The sequence below is a fragment of the Phyllostomus discolor genome, chromosome 8, assembly GCF_004126475.2.
Source record: "Phyllostomus discolor isolate MPI-MPIP mPhyDis1 chromosome 8, mPhyDis1.pri.v3, whole genome shotgun sequence".
In the NCBI taxonomy this organism is placed as follows: Eukaryota; Metazoa; Chordata; class Mammalia; order Chiroptera; family Phyllostomidae; genus Phyllostomus; species Phyllostomus discolor.
In genome coordinates, this window is record NC_040910.2 from 33,424,805 (window position 1) to 33,447,719 (window position 22,915).

The 22,915-nt window shown below is 52.8% G+C and overlaps 1 protein-coding gene across 2 annotated transcripts; it reads left to right on the forward strand.

The window, feature by feature from the left end:
- Positions 1 to 2,711: 2,711 nt before the first annotated feature.
- Positions 2,712 to 21,853, forward strand: CTSB (cathepsin B). 2 transcript variants are annotated; one of them, XM_028520769.2, is made up of 10 exons: positions 2,712 to 2,856; positions 13,698 to 13,848; positions 14,826 to 14,911; positions 15,949 to 16,063; positions 16,859 to 16,977; positions 17,777 to 17,862; positions 18,168 to 18,314; positions 18,825 to 18,941; positions 20,281 to 20,409; positions 20,887 to 21,853. In XM_028520769.2, exons 2-10 carry the CDS (start codon positions 13,723 to 13,725, stop codon positions 20,982 to 20,984), a joined length of 1,023 nt encoding a protein of 340 aa, XP_028376570.1. In that variant the 5' UTR covers positions 2,712 to 2,856; positions 13,698 to 13,722; the 3' UTR covers positions 20,985 to 21,853. The 2 variants fall into 2 exon arrangements, with proteins under 2 accessions (XP_028376570.1, XP_035887907.1); XM_036032014.1 differs by lacking the exons at positions 2,712 to 2,856; positions 13,698 to 13,848; positions 14,826 to 14,911; positions 16,859 to 16,977 and having other exon boundaries at positions 15,990 to 16,063.
- Positions 21,854 to 22,915: the final 1,062 nt, after the last annotated feature.

A 22,915-nucleotide genomic window follows, 5' to 3' on the forward strand; every position in this document is an offset into this window, starting at 1 on the left:
TTTGTTCCTCAGGAGAACTGCAAGCAATTCAAGATGATGTCTGAGCCACTGTGCTCCAAGATGAGATGACCACCACCCAGTACACAGCTGAAGACCACCGCCTGAGGCACAGCTTAAGACCACTGCCCAGGGAAGGAATGCTGAAGTCATTTTTTTTTAATACAGTTAACTCCTCCCTGAATTTCAAAACCCCTCACCACACCTTGTTTGGTCCCTGCTAGAACAACCTTGGTGTGGAAAGAAAAGACAAGATGGTCTGTAAGGGTATGAACCCGCCATCTTCTCAGGTCATCAGTCATCTGAATAAAGCGCCCATAAGATTCAATCCCTTCTCTGCTTACTGAGTTTGGTAGTGACAGGCAGCCCGAAATCTGGTGTCTTTTCTGGTTTCAGTTACGACTAGCGATATCACCCCTTTTTCTCTTTGGGAAACACTGTTGAATACACAGCTTGTTGGTCCACCCTCCTACAGATGAACATCAGGGTTGTTCCCAGTTTTTGGCTACTATGAATAAAGCCTCTACGAGCATTATTGTACAAGTCTTTTGTGGCCATATATTTTCATTTCTGTTGGGTAAATACATAAAAATGGAATTTTGGGGTAATACTGTGAGGGAATACTTAATTTTTATATAAAAAACAAAACTGTAGAGTGTTTTTCTTTAAAGATTTTATTTATTTATTTTTAGAGAGAGGGGAAGGGAAGGAGAAAGAGAGGGAGAGAAATATCGATGTGTGGTTGCCTCTTATGTACTCCCTACTGGGAACCTGGCCCACAACCCAGGCAGGTGCCCTGACTGGGAATCAAACCGGCCACCCTTTGGTTCACAACCTACACTCAATCCACTGAGCTACACCAGCCAGGGCTGTAGACCATTTCTTAAAACAAAGTAGCTGTTCCCTTTTACTCTCCCACCAATAATACATAAGAACCCCCATTGCTCCACTTTCTTGCCAACAATTGGGGTTGTCACTGTTTTTAGTAAGTCCAGGTCTTTCTACACCATGTCTGGCTCTGAACACTAGAAAATGCAAAGGGCTTTTTCATCACTAAGCATGTATGGAGCTGTGGTTGGCACACACTAGACAGAAGCTAATTCAAATTTATTCCTTGAAACCACCTGCTTGGAGGCTGGGAGAGGTGAAGTAACCGAGGAACTAGGAATCCAGCCCAGGTTTTTCCTGGCTCCATTTTCTTTTTCACCAGGAATCCAGCCCAGGTTTTTCCTGGCTCCATTTTCTTTTTCACCTTGGCCAGGACTGGTGAAACAAGGTGGTGTTGAGAGGGGAGATTCTTGGGCCAAGGGGTGTTCTCAACCTTTTCCCATTGGTCAGAGCCCCCCAGGAAGCTCAGGAGACTCTGGTTTACGGGAGAGTCTGGTGGTGTTTCTGGCCCTGTAGGTTTAGATGAACTGGGGGCAGGGGATGGGGTGAAGGTGGGAGAGGAGAAATTCTCCAAACACTTCTTCTCCCTGCTAGAGGTCTCAGGAGGTTAAGCTCTCGGGCTCATAAAAGGCCTGAGGGGAGGATGGGGGGCTCAAGGAGATCCTCAGAAGGTCCCACCTGCTGCCCTAAACCTTCCATGGAAGGCACAAGGCTCATCTGGGGCTAAGGGGTGCTAGTTGCCAACTCAAATTCCAATTACAGTTCTGCTTGGCTTAAGTGATAGCCCCCACGGGAGCGGTTGGACCCAAGGAGAGCCGAATCCGTTTCGGGAGAGCACCCAGATTTATTCGGGGGACTGTGTCAGTGCTGGGGTTTGGGTACAGGTGGAGAGGAAACGGAATGGAGCCCCATCCGCTTAGTCCTCACAATTGTATGAGGTAAATACCATCATCTTCATTAGCCAGATGAGGAATCGGGAGAAGACAGCGTTTAAGTCACTTACCCAAAGTCACACAGCTCCACGTGGCACATTCCAAACTCTGTCCACTTCCTAGTGGACACGAGTGATGCAGGGGCTGCAGAGTAACAGGTTTGGAGCTGGTTGCTAAGCGATCCTGGTCTCAAGGTCCTTCTGTATGTAAATTCTGACTCAGCTCCTGCAAGGGGCATGTACTCAGGGGTATTAGCTATTGTTTTCATTATGATTACATAGCTGGAGCATCTTATTGGCACGGTCTCAGGGTATCAAAGGAGCTTTTTGATAAAAAGAGCTTTGACCTTTGATAAAGGAGCTTTTTAAAGCTCTTTTTGTAATTCTGCTGCCTTGATACCCAGCTCCGGCAGCGGTTTCTGAATGAATGAAATACGGAACAGTTACCCTCTCCCCAAGCAGGGATCTGAGGGCTTTGAATGCGCGGCGTTCCGGCTGCAGCGGGCCCTGCGTAATTTTCGCAGGCTGGGTGGAGCCCCTTAGGGACAGCTTCAGTTCCCTTCTGCTCCCCACAGGCCCCAGCCCACAGAGTTAGAGGCCGGCGGGGCTCAGAGCCCCTCTTCCCCAGCCGGCGTGTCCACCCAGAGAGGGATCTCCAAAAGCTGAGGCTGGCGCGGGTGGCACAGGGCCCACCCGGCGGCCAGCAGAAGGAGGGGGTGGGGTGCGGGTGCCAGGCTCCACGGGGAGCCGGGGTGAGGATCCGGGGCAGCTAGCAGGACAAGCGGGGGGGTGGGTGGGGGTGCCAAGCTCACTAGCGAGCCTGGGATGGGGTGGGGTGCAGCCAACAGGAAGAATAGGGGGTGGGGGCGCTGGGCCTGTCCCGGGCCGGTCACGTGACGAGTCAGCCGGGCTCGGGGCGGGGCCGGCGCAGTAAATAGGAGCGGGGGCGACCGGGGGACCTGCGGCGGCTGCTTCGGCACCAGCAGCGACTCGGAGCGTCCTTCCCGGCTGCAGGCCCAGGTTCTAGGCAGCCGAGCTCGGTGAGTCCCGGTGGGTGGCGGGTCGGGGCGCGGGCGCTGCGCCACCCCGGCGGAAGTGACCTTGGTAGGGGATGAGGAGAGGAGCCCGGTGCGCCCCTGGTCGGGCCCACTCGGCGCCTCCCGCGCCCCGCGGGGCGGTGGGGGGACGCTCAGGCTATCACAGCCCGGCCAGCAGGGATGGCGGCCGCGCACTGCAAAAAAGTCGCCCTGGGGAGAAAAGCAGAAAACCACCCGATCGCCAGCAGCCGAGGTCCCAGACCCCATCCCGCCGGGAAGCTCCCTCTGGCCGCCTCCTCTAGGGCTGTGTTCTGGTCTCGGGCGGGGTCTTGCGGACCCCACGACCCTCCTGTCCCCAGGGCTGGCCCGGGAGGCAGCCCAGGCGGAGCCCGGCAGTTTGCAGGGGTGGGCGGAGGGAGGAGCCTGCGAGGAAAGGCTTGGCTCGGATCCCGCGACTTTCAGCTAGAATCTGGCCGCCAGCGCCTGGTGGGTTTCCGGGCCTCAGTTTCCCTAGCAAACTTCTGAAATCATAGTGTCTACCTCTGCATCTGCTTTGGGTGTTTTGTTATACCAGAGGTTGTCTGGGCAACTATCTGTACTCAATCATGGACAATTTAGGGCCCCAGAAGACAGAAAGCTGAAAACAGGAATCCGGGACTGGGTGGATGGGGCTGGGAACCACATGAAAGTTAAATCCACGGAGGGGAAGAGAAACTAAACGGAGAGGAGGAGAGGAGACTATACAGGGTCCCGGTCCCCCTGGCCCTGGGAGTGTGGGGGCGGGAGGAAGAGGCCACTCCTACTCCTTGGCTGGGCACCTCAGGCCCAGGGTGCTGTGGGCAAGGGAAGAGCAGGGCTGAGTCCCTGGGGACATCACCTCTTCCTTCAGTTAATGACCCCGCAGCCCTGGGAGAGGGAGCATATAGGGAGCATTGTGGAGTGACTGAGTTTGGAGGGCTCAACCAGTAGGCAATCCAGGTAGGTATGGCTGGGATTTGCCGCCTTAGTGGGCCTTGGTCAACCCCTTCCCTGGGCACCGAAGAGGCCAACAGGAACAGGGAGAAAGGCAACAGCCCAGGCACCATATACCGCGGCCCAACCCCATAGAAACCCTGGGGTGGGGGAGGGCCTAGCATCTTTTGTTACCTTGGGAAACCTGATCCCCAAGTGCCTTCACCCTGAGGTGAATGCTGCTGAGATTCATTCATCTAGATGAGTCTCTCCGTGCAGCCTGAGTGAGAAGGTGAAAGGCTTAGAAGGGTGTCCGGCTTGGCCAAGGCCACTTTCCTTTTCTTCCATGAAGTTCTCACAGTAACGGAGACTAGTTTCCTGTTGGCACTGGTGATGGTGAGCAAGGGCCCTTGAGCACAGAAATGGGGCTGGGCTGTCCGCACCCTGTGGGGCTTTCCCAAAGAGAGAGTTGAAGGCACCCTGGAGAAAGGTTCTGCTCAGACTTTTTCTGGGCCTTTGTCCCAGAGCTGGGGTGATACCCGGTGGAAAGGTGCAGGTTCCTCATCTGGGGGCTTCGCAGGCCTGACCCAGCCCAGCTGCAGCGACTCCCTCCCGGGATAGGGGCTCTGGACAACCCTGTTTCCTACCGGGTCAGAGGGAGAGAGTGGGAGCTTTATGGCTCCAGGAAAAACCTGCCCATGTGCTGCTGACTCAGCAGCTTGCACTGAGGCCTGTGGTTCTTTCCCAGCTGCTGAGCTGGGGAGGTGGAGTAGGAAGTTGCCCACATTTTAGGGGCGACAGAGACTTTGTGTGACTAGTGGCAGCTGGACTGAGAAGTGAAGGGAGAGCACATGTGTCAGGCGAGCCCTGATATGTGTGCTGGGTGATTTTTTTTAAATGAGGACTAAAATAATTGGGGTGCCAACTTATAATAGTGTCTGCCACCAGTTTTGAGAGTTTGGCATAAGGAAAGTATTAGAAGTACATGAGGCCGAACTGTATGAAGTGGGCAATTGTGAACGTCGAGGATGGAAATGGGGCATTTTCATGGGGTCCACCCTCACGTGTAGAGAGATGAGGGGATTGGCAGTGAGGTGATGAAGCTGGGGCACACACAGGTTTGGTTGTGCTCGCTGGCAGTGAGGAGTGTGCAGGAGTGTGCAGGGAGGCAGGGAGCAGTGTGCCCCGGCCCATGTGGGCATCTCTACACTCTACATGCACTCCAGGAGCTGCCTGAGAGAGGGAGATGAACCCCGCGTCCTTCCTTGGCTGTTAGTGTTCATATTCTGCCCTAGTTTAGATGGGGGGGGGGGGGGGTCCTAGATCAAAAGCCATTACATGTCCAGACTTGAACCGGTCCTGTTTTTAACCTCAAGCCTCATCCTTACTCCCTTTCCACAGCACCGGGGCCTCCAGGTCTCAGACTTGTATGTGAGTGGTTCCTTTTCAGTCACAGCTTCCCTTGACAGGGAAGGAGGTTTCCGTTTCTTTGATCCACATTCAGCACCACTTGGCTTCTGGTCTTCCTAAGGGACATTGTAGCTCCTTTCTGCTCTTTGTATAGTTCTCCTACACTTTTTCCCACTTTTAATACTTTGTATCAATCCATGAACAATGTTATTAAAATTAGCGTTAACTTTCATTATACCGCATGTATCCTTTCCCACTGGTGTTTATGAGAGTTATTTATGTTGTTAGATACAATTCTAGTTCAATCATTTTAAATGCACACTGTATTTGTCTACTGAGGGACACTTAGGTGGTTTTTGCTTTTTTCACTGTTGCTTACAGCGCTACATTAAATATCTTTGGATCTCTTAGACACTTTGCAAGAGTTTCTCTGGGGCAAAAGCAGGAGAAGTTGAATAATTGCTGGGTCATCATGGGTGTGTATCTTCCATTTTGCTGGATACCAACAGAGTGCGTGGAGGCAAAGTTTTACCAACCTGTACGCCCAGCAGTGTTGAGAGTTCCTGTTCCTCCTATTTCCCAACACTGGATACTATCAGACTTTGATTCTTCTCAAGCACTAGTTTCCCTTACCTATAGAACAAGAGCCTATACAAGACGTTTCCAGTGTTACTGTTCAGTGAATGCTGGGTACCAGGAAGAAGGCGGGAGAGCATTCTTGACTGCCTTATCTGTCCCCCACAGGCCAATAACTCATTTAGTCTGGTCATCAAGATAACCTAGCAAGATGGGGAGAGGAAGGAGGGACAGATACAACCAAAATAGTAAACAGAATCAACCTGGAGCACTCTGAAAACACCTGGGTATTCTGCTGAGAGACCCGGGGGAGGCTGTGCTTCTCTGACTCTCTGACCTGCTGACCTGGACTGGGCAGAATGTGCGCACGCACACACACAAGTCACCTGGCTTCCAGGCTTGCACAAGACCTGGGTAGGTGGTGCCAGCCAATGGCTTTAGTCACTCCTGGGTTGAGGCATTGTCCAGCCTCAGCTGGGAGCCATCTGCCACCCGTTCTTGGTCCACTTAACCCTGCAGGTGTTTGGGAGGTGCTTGGTTCTGGTGGTCATGATAGCACTGCAAACCGTCATTTGAGTGCTTGTCCCTGAAAGTTGGAGGATCATAATTTTTCATCCATACTGGGACATTTTGAGAACAAAAAGAATTACCCAGAGACAGCAACAGTTAACTGGCCTGTGGAGAGGGAGAGGTGTATAGTCACCCCACTAGTGAGTGAGAGGCTGTTTCCTAGTGGCAGTTCATTGTAAGGTCTGCCTAAGGCAGGCAGCATGAAAAGCTGTTTGAAAAAGGGCATCTCCTTCTGTCTCCCAGCAGCCTGTGAGGTGAGTTTCTTTCCCTGGGGCCTCAGAAGAGGAAACCCGGACTGAGCCAGAGAGATGAAGCCTTTCTGTGGCTCGCTGTTGGGGTTCCAACACCTCGGTCACCCTGGACCCATCTGGTAGGGAGACGTAATCTAGCCTGTGGCTGAATAAGGGAGCTGCTGTGTTCCTGCAACATGGGGCACTAATTCATTTAAAGATCCAAGGGTTTCTAAAAGCTTTGATAAAGTAGCTCCACAGGCCTTCAGAGTCCAGGCAGTATGCCCGGTTTATCTTATTCTATTTTTACTGATTGATTTTAGAGAGGGGAAGGGAGGGTGGGGGAGGAGGGAGACATCGATTTGTTGTTCCACTTACTGATGCATTCATCGGCTGATTCTCGTCTGTGCCCTCACCACACAGTGTGCCCATTTTAGAAACTGAGACGTGGATATGCGGTGCCCCTTTCAGCATTTCAGTAAGTTAGTTTCAGCTGGTGAGCAGAGGCTTCCAGAAATTTCCAGAACTTTCCAGAACTTTGTCTGAACTGTGTTTTGTTTCTCAACAACACAACATTTTTGAGCTGATTGGGGACTTTCTGGGGTCCATTGTTTTAAGCCTATGGTCGTCATTTTCTTCTGTTTGCAGGATGTGGGCTGTCATGGCTGATCTTGAGCAATGTTCCATTTGTGGGCGCTGTAGCTACACCGTTTCCAGACACTGTGGGAGCGCAGCAGCCCTGCTGAACCTGGTGGGAATTAGTCACTTATTTCAGACGGGTGATTGGCAGGTGGGCCGCAGGCGAAGTACCTGTGAGAGGCTGAGGCAATGGGGCCTTCACACTGCCTCCCCTGGTTCCCCTGGAGCCTGCAGGGCTCATGAGCAGTGATGACTTTTCTGGGTCACAGCAGTTGCTTGGAGTGGGGGGCGTTTCAGCTGCAGGAAGCCAGGCTCTAGGGGATGGATAGCCTACCCGGTACCTGTGTGTCCTCACAGCACTGAGACAGGTGACAGCTGGAAGCCCTTTCTGTTTTGTCTTGTTTTTCTAGTTTAAAGATGATAAGCTAAGAAGCAGTTAACCATGTTTGCCTTAGGAGCAAAGCCATAAAACAGAAAAGACCAAATCAAAGGCTGTGATTCAGCGTCCAGAAGGAAAAGCCTTGGGTTTCTTTCCTTCAGGGCCATTGGAGTGTATTTGCAGTCGAGGCACTTGTGTAGGGTTGCCAAGGGGCTGCCCCAATACTGAGGTATGTAACTGGGCAAACAGATCAAGGGGAAATGGAGACCTGCCTCCTTTTGCTTTGTGTGTGTGCTGGGGTGGTCAGGAGTTCAAGAATCACTGCCATTAACAACAGCAAGAGGCAAGACCAGTCTTTGTGGAAGAGAGACTTACAAAGTTCTCTAGCAAGGTTTCACTAAATCTTCACACCCCTCCCACTTCTCCCCTCATCAATTTGTGTGTGTGTGTGTGTGTGTGTATAAATCTCTCTCTCTCTATATATATATACACACATATATACAGAGAGAGAGAGAGATAGCGAAACCTAATGTGTGGCTATTAGCAAAGTGCCGGCACGTGATCTTTTGGTTCTTTAGAACCAGCTGCAAAAGGTCACCAGTATATGAGCAGCAGCGGACAAGGAAGAGCAAAGTACTGGTTGTGAAAGACTTGCTGGATATTCACTCTTCTTCTGCATTAGCCAGGAGATTGCAGCTGGCTTGCTTGGAAAGTTCAAGTAGAAATGTCCTCTCTCACCAGATTCAATATAGATTGAGAATCCAGTCAACCAGCCCTGGCTAGTGTAGCTCACTTGTTTGGAACATCATCCTATAAACCCAAAGGTCTCAGGTTTGATTCCTGTTCAGGGCACATGCCTAGGTCGCAGATTTGGTCCCTGGTTGGGGCATGTACTGGAGGCAACTGATGGATGTTTCTCTCCCTCCCTTCACCTCTCTATAAAATCAATAAACTTGTCCTTGGGTGAGGATTAAAAAAAAAAAAAAAAAAGAATCCAGTCAACTCCAGGACTCTATAGTCTTCTAAATCTTCTAAAAAATGAAACCAAGGCAGGCGGCAGCCAAACTGATTCTGTGTCCTTAGGGATGTCAGGTCTCAAAGCCTCCTGTGGCATCAGCCGCTCCCCTCCTGTGTTCATTCTCTCTCCCTGGGAATGGCTTCAGGGCATCCTGGAGACCAGTTGTGCTCTGAGGGGAGACAGACAGGATCACCTGGCCAGAGGCCCTTTTGTTCTCAGGACGGTCTACAGAACTTTTGTGGGATGTGTTTTCCTGTAAACTGGTAAGTGCTATAGAGGTTTGGAGAGGAAAGGAATGAGGGAACCCCCCACCACACCCCCCCCCTTTTAGCTAGATGTTACCTTGGAAAAGGGGGGACGGGATGTGGTGGAATCCCAGGCCCTATGCAGTTAGTCCTGCTGACCAAGGACCAGAAGTAACGCTGGCCCTGCCGAGAACTTCCCTCCACCGCCCACACCCTGAAAGGCAGGGCGGTGACTGGCAGTGTCCTCGTCCCGTGGGGGCCCCTCTCCCCCAGGAAGTAAGAACTTTCTGTCCATTCTCCTATAATTAAGAGGGAAACTTGCACAGAATTGAGAAATAAAAGGGAAGTAGGTGCCAAAAGGAGGAGAAGTGAAAGCTCTTCTTTTTGTGCCAAGGCCACGGGACTCGTGAGCTGCTTGTCACCAGCACAGCCTGTTGTCTCCAGCACCTATGTGCAGTCTGCCCCGTGCGCGTGGTGTGCGTGGGTGCGGGGGAGGGAAGGCTGTCTGGTGCTCACGGAGATGACATCCCCACTGCTGTCTTTGTCCCCTCCGGGAGGAGACTTTGGACTTAGTATTCTTTGGGCTCTCAACAGTCTCGAGACCCTCAAAATGGAAGCCCATTGTGGGGCTAATTGAGGTTAAAATTTCATTTTTAACTCAGATTCTTCCTTGTGATGTGGAGGCGTTTTGGACAGGTTTGGGGTGGACCGGAGTTGTCTGGCATAGGCGAGAGGTGGAGAAAAGAAGAAAGAGAGAGGGAAGGCAGAAGGGTGGTGAGCTGGACCTGGAAGCTGAACGGGCCCCAGGGAGCGGCCCTGCGTGGCCTCCTGACCGCGGAGCAGCCTGCGCCAGGGCCCACCCACCCTCATTTCCCTCTGGTCTTCCACCCGGAGGAACTGTGGCCATGAGCTCCCTGTTACAGGTGGTGAGACTGAGGCTCAGTGCAGGTTGGCACTCAAGGCTGCGGTCAGTGAGTTGGGAGAGGCGAGATCTGAATCCAGGTCTCCTGACTCCCGAGTCCCTTGCTCATCCTCACTGCGGTGCTAAGGTGGCTGTTGGCCCCAACTTGAAGCCCAGCCCAGACACGCTCCCATACTGCCGTGGCACTGTGCTGGGGAGCTGGGGCTAAAGGAAGAGCTTCCTGGGCGCTGAGTCCGCGTGGGCTGTGAGTCCGTGGGTCACACGTCTGCAGTTCACTGGAGGGTCCTGGTTCTCCACTGAGGTTATAGGGAGGGAGAATAAAGTTGGCAAGAAAGATGGAGGAGGGCCTGTGGAACCAAACGAAAAGCAGAGTGCGTGCGTGAAAGGCTCTCTGGTGCTGTCGAATCGGGGGTCTGGCAGGACTCGGGGCTCAGGCTGGGGGACGGCCATGGCGGTTGTCTGTGCAGGAGCCGAGAGCCATCTGGCAGGTGGGAGGTGCCGTGTTCTCTCCCACCACCGAACCACAGAATCTCGCTTTAAAATCGGAGTTGCCATGGAAGTACCTTCATTCTCCACCTGCTTATGATCTGAGGTCTCAGCAGATGGCTGCGCACCCAGGGGGCACGTGGGGACACCCCTGTCGACGTTTAGGGGGCACTGCACTGGGACTGCCCCCTGCACGAGGTCCTCCTATCTCGGAAGAATGTTAAGATGCCAAGTGTAAGTCAGAGGGTGTCAATAAAAAGAAATGAACCTGACTGCTTTGCTCCCCAGATGGCTCTTTACCCCTTTTGCCACATGAGAACACAGTGAGACAGTCCCCTAGCAGTTTGGAGGGTGCGTGGGTCCCTGGCACGTGGTCACGTGAATGGAAGCCTCCCTGTGAGTCACTGAAAAGGGGAAGGTTACGAGTTCTGAGCGGAAAGGCGGTAGGGAGGAAGCCTCAGTGGTGGCCGGGGAGGTGACTGTAAGTGCATTTGGAGGCTCGCTGAAACCAGCGTGCTTTCGCCAGGTGGGCGGCAGGGGGTCTTCCATAGCCCTAGCTGTCCTTAAAAACACAGCTTCACGTATAATATGTTGACTTTTTAAAATAAAGATACATAGTGAAAAGTAAGTGCCCCTGTTGCAGTGACTGCTTTTGTGCGTTTTTCTTCACGTTTTACACGTAGTGACAGGAATGTACTTGTACACTGCTTACTGGGTTCACAAGCTTAGCATGACTCACCTGCGGCGTGGGTCTGCATGTATTTACAGTATAGGTCCAGTGGTGCGGTGATTCATTTCCACCAGTTCCTCTCTCAAGGAGCTGGAGCCCTTTGTATCCAACCATTTCGCGATTGGTTATACCTAAACAGTTACTCTGTTATCTGACACTTGCTTGGTTTCTGGTTTTCCTCTAACACAGAGAATGTCAGGGAGCATCCGTGACCCAGTATGTTTGCCTTGCGAGGCTGGTAGGATAAGTTTCGAAAGTCAGATTGCTGAGTCAGAGGACACGCAGACTAAAAAGCCAATGGAGACGGCGGGGTAGGCCTGTGTCTCTACCAGGGGGCAGTGTGACCTGTCCGCTTCCCTACATCTGACCCCTGCCCAGAACTAACTATCAAGATGACCTGCCTTTGCCACTCTGGTGGAAGATAAATATCGCCTCAGTCTTGTCTGTGTCTGCCTGTGGTTGAGCATCTTTTAATGTCTGTGTTGGCCATTTGTAGTTCTTCTGTAAATTCACTGTGCGGGTCCTTCTGTCTTTTTCCTCTTCCACTGTCTCTATTCTGACTTTAAAGCCCTTTGCACACTAAGGAAACAACACCTTAAGTATACGGAAGCCTTAAGTATATGCCACTTTTTGTTGTTCTAGAAGAGAGGCTTTATTTTTACATCATCAGACATTTTCCCTTTAAGGTTCTGTTTTATGTCAACCGTAGGCATTCCTCACTCCGATATTACATTTTTTAAAGTACATTTATTTTCTTCATACTACTTCAGTGTTTTTATTCAAGATCTTTGTTCCTTTTTGTGTGTAAGGAATGAAGTGTAAAGATTCAGCCTTTCTTTTTTTTTTTTCTTCAAAGTGTGTAGCCAGTTGTGCAAGCACCATCTACTGATGCACACTCAGTGTGCTCGCTCACCTCTCCCACACACGCTGGACGCCCACACAGGATATGCGTTTGAATGGTCTGTTTTCTGTTCTGTTGATGAAACTGGTCCTGCGCCAACCTCACAGGGGGGTGGGGGAAGGAGGTTATAATACACTTAACTACCCCGAGGGCCAGGCCGCCTTCCTTGCTTTTTTTCCACAACTGTCTTTTTTTTTTTTTTGCTATCCTTATGCATTTATTCTTCCAGATGAATTGCTGCTTATGCAACAACTAGGTTTAACTATTCCCTCAAATACAATGCACTGTGTGGTAGGCGGCATGTTAAGAACTGTCACCCAAGTCATGTATCTTCATGTCACCTTCACAGGAAATCTCCCAACACACACAGGCCCACAGGCCCCACTGGTGGGTGCCTCCCAAGGCCCGGCCGTGGTGTGGCACCAGGACGCACTTCTTGTTTTCATGGAGCTGCTGGCCTGAGAGCATGATTCGGGGGCTGACCTGCAGTCCCTGACCTCCTGGCTCACAAACCAGTCCTGGATCAAGGGGCGGTGATCGTGAGGTGGTGGTTTCCCTTCCTGGAAGGGCCCATCTCTGGCACCGGAAGCAGAGCCCTTGGCCGACTGGAAAAACCAGAGAAAATCCCAGGAGGCTGGCACCACCGGCCAAACCAGCTCTGCTTCCCTGGCTCTCCTGGGACTGGCACATGCCAGCCTTAGCTTGGCTTGTGTTTTGCTTGTTTTGTATTCAAAACGTGGCTCATAAAATTTATTTTGTTTTGCTTTTTTTTAAAATCCACCTGCGACGTAATCACAGGGACAGACTGCTTACTCTTCAGAGCACTAACTTGGGAAGAGTCTCAACGGGGTCCACAGGTCCATGGAGAGGCAGATTGGAGATAGCGGAGAGGGCACTGGACCCAATTTAGCCTGAAGGTGCAGATGTCTTCATTGGTGCAGGACAGACGTATTGATACTGCTTGTTGTCTGGGCCCTGGGGTCTTCATAGACAGCAGGTCAGCCCTGGACTGGTCCTCACAGCTCTCTAGATGGTCTGGGCCACAAACCGTCCATCCAGTGAAACAGCACTCAGCTGCTCAGAGGCCTCACTACAGGCAACACAGCTGCCCTGCCCCCCAGCTTTCTCTGTCTTGGTTCTCTGCAGGAGAAGCACATGCAGTCTGGCTTAGTCCATTGGCTGCTCCAGCAGAATACCACAGACTGGGTGACTTCTAAACAGACCTTATTCGTCACACCCTGGAGGCTGGAAATCCATGGTCAGGGCACCAGCAGGTCTGTGAGGGCGCATGTCCCAGTCACAGACTCCCGGCCGTCTTCACGTGGTGGAAGGCGTGAGGGATCTCTCTGGGGTCTCTCTTGTGAGGACGTCAATCCCATTCATGAGGGCTCCACCCTCATGGCCTCATCACCTCCCCAAGGCCCCGCCTTCTAACCCCCAGCCTTGGGGGATAAGATTCTGACTTGAATTTGGGGGACACAAGCATTCAGGCCACTGCACGGTCCTGTGTGCCACAGGCACAGGTTGGGACCGAGACCAGGCCAGGAGCCTGCAGGCACGTAGGTCCTGGAGGGTTCTAGTCGCCACATCCAGGCTTGACAAAAGAGGAAACTGGGGGACAGAAGGGGACAGGTGGCAGCCAGGACAAAAACATGGGTCTTTTGCCCACTGGCTTGTTCCTGGCCCCAGGCCCACGCTGCCTGGGGGGGCACCCTTGTTGTATGTCGAGCACTTGAATTGAGTGAGGGAGGAGCAGCCTCTGATGTCTTGGGTCGTTTCCTTTCTAGGTGAATCTAGGATCCAGCTTCCAAAATGTGGCAGCTCCTGGCCACCCTCAGCTGCCTGGCGGTGCTGACCAGTGCGCGGAGCAGGCTCGAGTTCCAGTCCCTGACGGATGAGCTGGTCAACTATGTTAATAAACAGAACACCACCTGGAAGGTGGGCTGCGGGGGCCGCTTCCTGCATGTTTCCCGTCCAAGGGCTGTCAGTCTGGGCACTCTGACTCCCAGCAGAGGGGGCTGCAGCTGCGGCCCACGGGAGGGTTGAAAGTCTGGTTCAGAGTCAAGGCCGCTCAAGACCTCACCCACCTCCTCCGTGCCCCCTCCCATGCCTGTGTGTGTGTTGCCCGTGTGTGAGGAGGGGCGTGGGAGTAAATAAGCTTTGGAAGTGTCCCTAACTGGGTAGCCTGTGAACTCCACCGGAGTACGTGTTATGGCTCATCCATACTAGCAGGTCCTTGATTCTCTTCTGCCCAGTCCTAAGGCCTGAGACTTTGGGAACCAGGAATGAGGAATAGGACATGCTCAGGGCTCTGGGCGTCTCTCTTGACGTCAGCAAAAAGAAGAGACACCCACTGCACTGCGTGTTACATGCTACCCACGAGGTCCCTCTGGGCAGGCCCCGGCCTGCTTTGCTGGGTGCCCATCTTAGTCTGTTCAGGCCATGACCACACAATGCCATACGTTGGGTAGCTTATAAACAGAACTTTTTTGCTGATAGTTCTGGAGGCTGGAGGTATAGGGTCAAGGGACCAGTGTGGTCAGGTCCTAGCGGGGGCCCTCTCCCAGGTTGCAGATGGCTGGCTTCTCTCTGTGTCTTCACTTGGTGGGAGGGGCATCTCTGGGGTCTCCTTTAAAAGGGCACTAACCCTCTTCCTGAGGATTCCAGCCTTAGGACCTAAGCACCTTCCAGAAGTGCACCTCCCGATACCATCCCATCGCAGGTGTAGGTTTCACCACAAATTTGGGGGAAACTTGGTCTGTGGCAGGAGATCAGCCCCCTTGCTCTGCTGAGCTGGAAGGGACCCCTGGCCTGGTCAGGGCTTGAGTGAGGGCAGCGTGCGTACCCTCACACGCCGTGTCCCTGGACACACCGCTCTGCTGGTGGGTGACCGTTGTGCACGGGCTCTCTTCCAGGCCGGACACAACTTCTACAACGTGCACCCGAGCTACGTGAAGAAGCTGTGTGGCACCAAACTGGGCGGGCCCAAGCTGCCCCAGAGGTGAGAGCCCACCCCCTGGGGCGTGAGTAGCTGGTGTGTGTTTGGGACAGTGGGAAGGAGGGAGGAGAGAAGGCCTCCCCGGCACTCGCCCTGCTCGCTTCTCCCAGAGACCCTGCTGGAGGGGCAGGGCTCAGCGCCAAACACCACTGTTTGTTTATTGTGCTTCTCCATTCTCCAGGCGGCTGGGAGCCCCAGGGCAAAAGGTCCCGAGTCTGGGGCACCAGAGTCTGGGGCACCACAGTCTGGGTGGGCCTGATCTTGAATAAGGAAAATCGAAGAGAAGCCATGTGATTGGCCATTCAAATTTTGTTTTTCTAGGAAATTTTGGACATTTTCATGTAGACATTATCATTCTCGTAGGGAGCATTAGAAGAACCTAACAGCGAGGATGGGCTAGGGAAGGTGTGGGAAATCACACGGCCGTGACAGTGTTAACAATGATGTGAGCAGACGTTTGTGATGTGCTGTGGGGTGGGGGAAGCAAGAAACACAGTTGTCTGGACCCTGTGTCTAAAAACTCTTGAAAAATATCCATAAAATTAGTCTAAAAAGAAGCCTATGGAATGAAAAGTTGTGTTAAGCAGTAGAATCAAGTGTTGTTTTCTAAAATTCCAAGGGGATGCCCTGGCTGGGTGTTTTGGTTGGTTGCAGCATCATCCTGTACACCTTAATGTTGTGGGTTCGATTCCCAGTCAGGGCACGTACCTAGGTTCTGGGTGTGATCCCCACTGGGGGCACATGTGGGAGGCAATTGGTTGATGTTTCCCTTTCTCTCCATCTGCTTCTTCCTCCTCCCTCTTCCTCCCCCTCCTTCCCTCCCTCCTTTCCTCTCTAAAATCAGTAAATACATATCCTCAGATGAGGATTAAAAAATTAAAATTCCAAGGGGACATCCCTCTTCTGTATGCCGTGGGCCTCACTCCTTTTCTAGGTGGCAGTCCGCCATCAACTGGCCTTGGTAGGGGTGGGATGGGATGGGGTGGGCAGCACATGTTGGGTAAGGTGCAAACTTTTAATGGAGACCTTCCTTTATTCAGAGTTTCGCTCGCTGGGGACATAGCTCTGCCTGAAAACTTCGATGCTCGAGAACAGTGGCCACAGTGCCCAACCATCAAGGAGATCAGAGACCAGGGCTCCTGTGGCTCCTGCTGGGTAAGGCCCTGCTGGCTGGGAGTGGCTGGAGCAAGGGGTGGGGGCGGTCTGGGAGTGACCGGGAGAGTTGGGAGTGGACCAACTGTGACTTAGGCACAACACGTAACCTTCTTGAGTCTCAGTCTTCACCAGTAGGAGCGTAATCAAGGCCCCTCTGACCGGGAGTTGTTGCAGAGATGAGGCGGAAGGAAGAATGTGCGAGGCACCCCGCACAGGGCGCAGCCCGTGTGTGGGATGTGAGATGTGCTTATGTCTCTGTCTGACATGCTGTGCTGGTCTGTCGGCAGATAGCATTAATCTTGACTCCTGCTCCGTCATGGAGACTCAGCCATTCTGAATCAATGAGCTATCTTAATTTTGTTTGTTGTTTTAACTGTGGTAAAGCAATACACACGGAACCATCTTCATCACTCTCGGGTGGACGGTTCAGTGGCATTAAAAACATCCCCATTGTGTAGGCACCACTGCTGCCCATACACCCACAGAGCTTTTGTCATGTTGAGAAACCAGATCGCCGCCCCCCTAAACTCTGTCCCCATCCACCCGCCCCTCAGCCCCCAGCAGCTGCCTTTCTGCTTTCTGTCTCTGCGACTTAGGTCAGTCTGGGTACCTCAGAGAATTGAAACCATAGAGTATTTGTCCTTTGCACGAGCTGTGATTTATGTTAAAAATCAAAGTCGTGTGTTTCAGAAATGAAGGGAGTGCTGAGGTACCCACTGTGGTCCTCCAAGGTGGTGGCTGGTGGGTCCCACAGTCCAGGAGTGGGGCTCACCCGAGTGGGGCTTGTTTCTGCAGGCGTTTGGGGCTGTGGAAGCCATTTCTGACCGGATCTGCATCCTCAGCAATGGGCTTCAAAATGTGGAGGTGTCTGCCGAGGACCTGCTTACCTGCTGTGGCTTCCAGTGTGGGGAAGGGTGAGTCTCAGGCCCCCCCTCCTTGCCCCCAGGAATGGCACGGGGGAGGCCTGGACTGAGGCCTCCTCCGGGGTGGGGGACAACTGAGGCCCCCTGGCATGGGAGTGGTGCTCCTTCAGGATGGTGGGTGGTGGAGCGTGGCTGCTGCTCTCTGGAAGGTTCTTGAAACTAGACTGGCCCCACAGGAACGGTGGACAGACTGGCCCGCTGTAGACAGTGGGTTCTGGGTGCCACGGATGGGCTCAGGGTGTGCCGTTAAATTTCTGATCTCATGATCTTCTGGTTTTGTCACCTTGTCCCCTTTTTCTGCCCGAGGAAGTGCCTCGGGCGTTTTTCCTTATCTGTAACTAAGAGTAATGGGTCCCCAGGTCGGTCATAGTGCCTTGGTGGTGCCCTCTTAAAAACAACAACGACAACAACAAAACCCCCGTGTGTCCAGGCCTTGCCCTGCGCCCGCTGAGTTAGAATTTCTGGCACTGGTGTCTTGCTAAGGGCCCCAGAGAATTCTCTGGGCTGCCCGAGGGACAGTCCCTGCCGTAGAAAGGACCCAGCCTGGTTTGGAGGGGACGTGAATGCGAGTGTCCTTCTCTCTTCTTGAGAGTCTTGATGGGTGGGGGTGAGGGAACTCAGGCAATTCCCTGGAAGAAGGGACAGTCCGGGAGGGTGAGTTGGGGGTCTCTCAGGATGTGGGAGACTGTCAGGCCCATCGCTGAAGGCAGTGGTGGGCCCCCCAGGCGGTGGTCTGGGAGCAGCTAGCACCTCTGTCACCATGACTTTTAATGAATGGCTCTTTTCTTAGCTGTAATGGGGGCTTTCCCTCTGGTGCTTGGAACTTCTGGAAGAAACAAGGCCTGGTCTCCGGGGGCCTCTATGACTCCCATATAGGTGAGCGTCTGCCCTGAGTCCCTGTCTGGCCAGATGGGTTTTATAAGCAGTAATAACGGTTTCATTTTCCACCATGAAGTGAAGGTTGAGGGTTAAGGGCAAGAGTGCCGGGCCAGAACATAGGGTAGAAAGACAAGCCCATCTCCTCAGTGGCAGAATTTGCAACGGGTGGGAGAACAGACCCAGGCTGCAGCCTGCAGGGGGGGTAACTACTATTCCTGCCAGTCATCACCCCGATCCTTTCTGGCACTGAGGGGACTGTGTAGGGGCTGCTGGCCGACACCTTGCTTTCTACTTGGTAACAGGTTGCAGACCCTACTCCATCCCTCCCTGTGAGCACCACGTGAATGGCTCCCGGCCCCCATGCTCAGGGGAAGGCGGGGACACCCCCAAGTGCAGCAAGATCTGTGAGCCAGGCTACAGCCCATCATACAAAGAAGACAAACACTTCGGTAAGTGCTCCGGCCAGAGACCTGCTGACAGCCTCCCCCAGCCAAAGGGAGAGAGGCCAGGGCAGCTGAGTCTGAGAGTCAGCAACCTGCGTCGGAGAGAGGAAGGGCATTCGTGCCTCTCTTGCGTACCTGCTGTGTGTTCTGTGTCCACCCTGAATTCCATGTCAGGAATGTTGCCTTCAAGTCAGACTCTCAGGAGTTGGAGGGGCCCAAAGCCCTCTTTTTACAGGGGAGTGGCCTGGCCTAGTCCTCCTGGGTCCCACCGTGCCCTCCAAGGCCGTGGTCTCCCGCTTCTCAACTTCCAGATCCACCTCAATTACTCCTCCCTTGGTGGGGGGGGGGGGGTCCCTACTCACCACCACTGCCCCCAGCCTCCTCAACCCCACTGCAGGCCTGGCAGGTCCTCTGGATGCTCCGTCTTCCCCTGGTGGCTCCCGTGAATCAGTGCATGATTGGCTGATTGGAGCTGTGGGAGGCACGTGTCACCCCACTTCCTGCTTCGTTTGTCAGGATGTGACGCGTACAGCGTCCCCAGTGACGAGAAGGAGATCATGGCAGAGATCTACAAAAATGGCCCAGTGGAGGCAGCCTTCTCCGTGTATACAGACTTCCTGCTGTACAAGTCTGGTGTGTATTGACCCCTGGTGGCATCGCGGGCGGGGGGCACGCACGGGAGGTCTGGGTTCAGGTGGGCCAACAGGGCTTGAGCAGAGGAGGAAGGCGGGGTGTGCAGGAGAAGGGCGCCGTCGGGCCTCCCCTCGGCCGGCTCTGCAGGCCCCTCTGCAGCTGGCCCGATGCTCACAATCGCTGCTCTCAGCAGCTGCCCCTGCTCTGCTCTCTTGCACCTGTTCACCTCGTCTGCATGTGCTATTCAGATGCCCTCTCCAAAGTGTTTCTATTAATACATGGCCAATCGCTGCTCGTGGCACTCAACCCTTCACAGCCGGCTCAAGTGTCTTCTCAGGGAAGCCTGTCCTCGCCTCCCTGCAGCCCCGGCCCCGCCTCTGTTCACCTCCATTGCTCTATCAGCTTACGCATCACAGTGTAACTGTGGGTTTTGGGTGTCTGGATGGAGCGGCTCTCTTTATTCGTCTTTGTCTTGGCAAAGCCCTGGCTTCATGCTGACCATCTAGTGGATGAGGAAGCAGGGAGCACCTGCTGTGCACCACGTGGTGGGGACTTTGGACTGCCCTCGGCCCAAGAGCTGTCTTAGAAACCCTGGTTCCTTCCAGATGAGCAGTCTGGGCTGACCGCTTCTGTCTCATGTACGTTCTGCCAGATTGAAAACTCTAAAGCTCTCAACTCTTATAGACAAGGATTACACAAAGGAAGATAATTCTGGCAAGCAAAAAAAATACTTGTTTTCAGTTTTTGCTGTATTTTTTCCCCATTGCCTTGTAGTCAGTCCCCTTATACTCTACTCCCCTGAGAAAAAAATTATATTTGTAAAGCTGGTAGTTCTTAATACAGTCCCCACCCATGTTACAAAAGGCTGTATTTCCAGCTTGACCAAGTGAATCATGAGGGGCTAGCTGGGTTGGAGCTCTTCAGCCAGCCTCTCTCCTGCATCGCCTCCAGGGTGACCCCAGAGCAGCAATTAACTCAGCCCAGAAGGCTTTTAACAAACAAAATGTTGCATGGAGTTCCAGTTATGTGAAACAGATCATTGGTATTTTAACATTGTATTTCTTAAATTAGAATTTAAGAAACTCTGGTTTTAAAGGCAACCAACAGGCATGTTTTGTTAGCTCCATTTTAATATTTGCACAACATACCTGTGTGTGTTGGTCTTTGAAAAACACATTTAAATAACTTCCTGCCTATACAATCCTGTTTGAAGATGATGGCAGGCCTTTGGGGCCTCCTAGGCTCCATCTGCCCTGACGGGGCGCCACCTGAGTTGGGGTACACTGTGAGAGATGGGGCAGTGGCTGGGTCTCAGCCGGAACTACTTTTCCTTTCTCAGGAGTGTACCAGCATGTCTCTGGAGAAATGGTGGGAGGCCACGCAGTTCGCATCCTGGGCTGGGGAGTGGAGAATGGCACCCCCTACTGGCTGGTTGGCAATTCCTGGAACACCGACTGGGGTGACAATGGTGAGTGGCTGCTCCCTTCCTGCTAAGCAGAGGGTGTTAAGAACCAGAACATAGTTGTCATCTTCCCTTCCTCTGTTCTGCCCACTGCAGAGCTCCAAGCCTGGGCCTCAGGCTTAGCCGTGACCTTCCAGGTGTCCAGGTGTTAGGGCTAGGGGACAGCTTCTGACCCTGGGAGGGTGGCCGGGAGCCGGTTCCAGCTTCAGGTCCCTGTGCCTGCCCATTCCCCTTGCACCAGCTGCAGTGACGGGGCACATAGGCCTAATGGAAGTAGCACCCACGTGATGTGGATGGAGCTGGGCCCATGGGCAAACAGTGGACCCCACAAGAGCACCCTGCTGGTTTGGTCCTGGTTTGGGGTCTGTTCAGGGGCTAGCTTGGTGACTTCGGCTCCTGGGTCTTTCAGGGATGAGTCTGAACATGTTGGCAAAAGCCAGCACTCAAGGCTCACTTTAAAGGTTCCTTATTTTTGCTTTCTAGGCTTCTTTAAAATCCTGAGAGGCCGGGATCATTGTGGAATCGAATCGGAAATTGTGGCTGGGGTCCCATGCACGGAGCACTACTCAGAAAGGATCTAACCTGCTGTGGGCCCTTCCAGCCAGTCCTGGGCAGTTTTCCCCTAAATGCAGCCAGTGGGCCTGGGGATGAGAAGAAGGATAGGAATGTCTTTTATTCTTTGAGTTCAAGTAGCGTTCAAGAGATTGTAGACAAGGCCTGAAGGACTGGATTGGGCCAAACCTCATGTCCACCACGCGAACTCTCTTCCAAGGAGACACACCCAAGGCCGGGCTACCTCCCAGCCTTCCGATGGACTGTCGTCACAATGCACTTAGCCCACAGAAGCCACTGCTGCAAGCAGAGCAGACCCTTCCCCAGGACTAGTGCTGCTCCCACCGTCACTGCAACCACCGCCACGTCCTCCATCCTTCCCTGTCTGGCATCACCAGGGAGCAGGACAGACCTAGAGGGTTTGTAGACTTTCCAGGACAAAAGGGTTGATTTCTTAACAAGATAGCTTCCTCCCCATCGGCAGTGCCTCCAAGCTAGTCCTCTAGATTCGGAAATAAGTCTACAAGAAAATTGATAGGGCAGCCCTTTGGGAGAAAAGCCTCTCTCCCAGGGCCCCTGCATCTGTCAGGCTTTGCAATGTTGCTAACCTGCTCTGACCTTGTCCTTGGCATGATTCTTTTCAAATAGAAGTTTTATTTTTTGTGCACCTCAGCTGATCATGAGAATGAGTCTTAGAAGTTGGAAGAGCTGTGCTACTTTTACAGACTGTCTCCTTAAACCCGGGTGGTCTTGATTTGACTGACCTACTGACCTCTGATACTACAGTGAAAACAGTTTGGGAGAAACCAGCCCTTGTTGTTTAAAAACCACTGCTTCCCCCTATTAAATCACAAGGAAAGGAATGACTGTGCCAATAAAAGGTTTCCTTCAATGTGAAGTGTGTGTGTGTGTGTGTGTGGAATCTCAGGTCATTTGCCTGCAGACTTGCCGCTGCCCGTCCCTGACCCCGAGAAGAACCGTGTTCTCGTGGATCCGGGTGCCCTTTAAACTCGTCAGGGCTGTCTTGCTTCGCAGGGAGGGAATGAAACAAGCACCTAATTTTGGCTTCTCACTGCTGCAGTGTACTTCCAGCCACAGTTCCTGTCTCTAGTTCCCTGTCACTGACCCTTCTCTGTAAACATGGCTCCACAGTGCACCCCATGAGTGACGAGCTCTGCCCTTGCTTAAAGTGCTAAGAAGTTTCCTTTTTTTAACTAACCACAAACCAGCAGACACCTAAGGTTTTCTATAGATGTGTATTGGTGATGTCATAACCCCAGTGTCCTGCTGGCAGACCAGCTTTCTCCCTGGTACCCCCCCCCCCGCCCCCCCAGTGCTGGGATGGGGTGGGGTGGAGGCAGAGCCTGTGTGCCGTATTTGGAGTTCCCTCTGACTCTTCAGTTTACACTGCTGGTCAGTAACTTCCTTTGGATAGGCCTCATTAAGGACCATAAGCCAACAAGTCCACCGGTTCTCAGGGACCAGGAAACTAGAACAGGAACCCATCTCCCTGGCCTGTTGATACAAGTTACTTCCCTGCCCCAAAGGAGCTGGACTAGCTCCTCCCAAAATCATGCTGAGTGAGTTTGCCTTCTGCCGTGACCCAGAACACCCCGTGAACATTGTAGGGAAAACAGTGAAACTCATGACATTTATGAAGTGGTTAGCAAGAATTACCAAAGCTACAAATGTGTAACCATTTTATTAACATTTCAATTAGAGTATGTGCGTAACTCCAATGCAGTTGATGTCCCACCCACTCGCACACTGAGTCGGACAATCCCACTTCCACACTCTTTCCCCTTCCTCTGCCCTGTCCCCTGCGACTCTACCCTCACCCGGGAAGCCGGCACAGATGTGATAAATGGTGGGCAGAGATGTGATAAACGGTGCAACAATACACGTCGCAGGTCATCTCCACACTTGGCTTGAAGAGTAACTGGGAGCAATATCAATACTT

What these genes read in the sequence shown, in the direction of transcription:
- CTSB (XM_028520769.2), top strand. Translation starts at nt 13,723, where the DNA reads ATGTGGCAGCTCCTGGCCACCCTCAGCTGCCTGGCGGTGCTGACCAGT. An exon ending in GGCTTCCAGTGTGGGGAAGG is followed by an intron (nt 16,978 to 17,776) that starts GTGAGTCTCAGG and finishes CTCTTTTCTTAG; the next exon opens with CTGTAATGGGGGCTTTCCCT. An exon ending in CACCGACTGGGGTGACAATG is followed by an intron (nt 20,410 to 20,886) that starts GTGAGTGGCTGC and finishes TTTGCTTTCTAG; the next exon opens with GCTTCTTTAAAATCCTGAGA.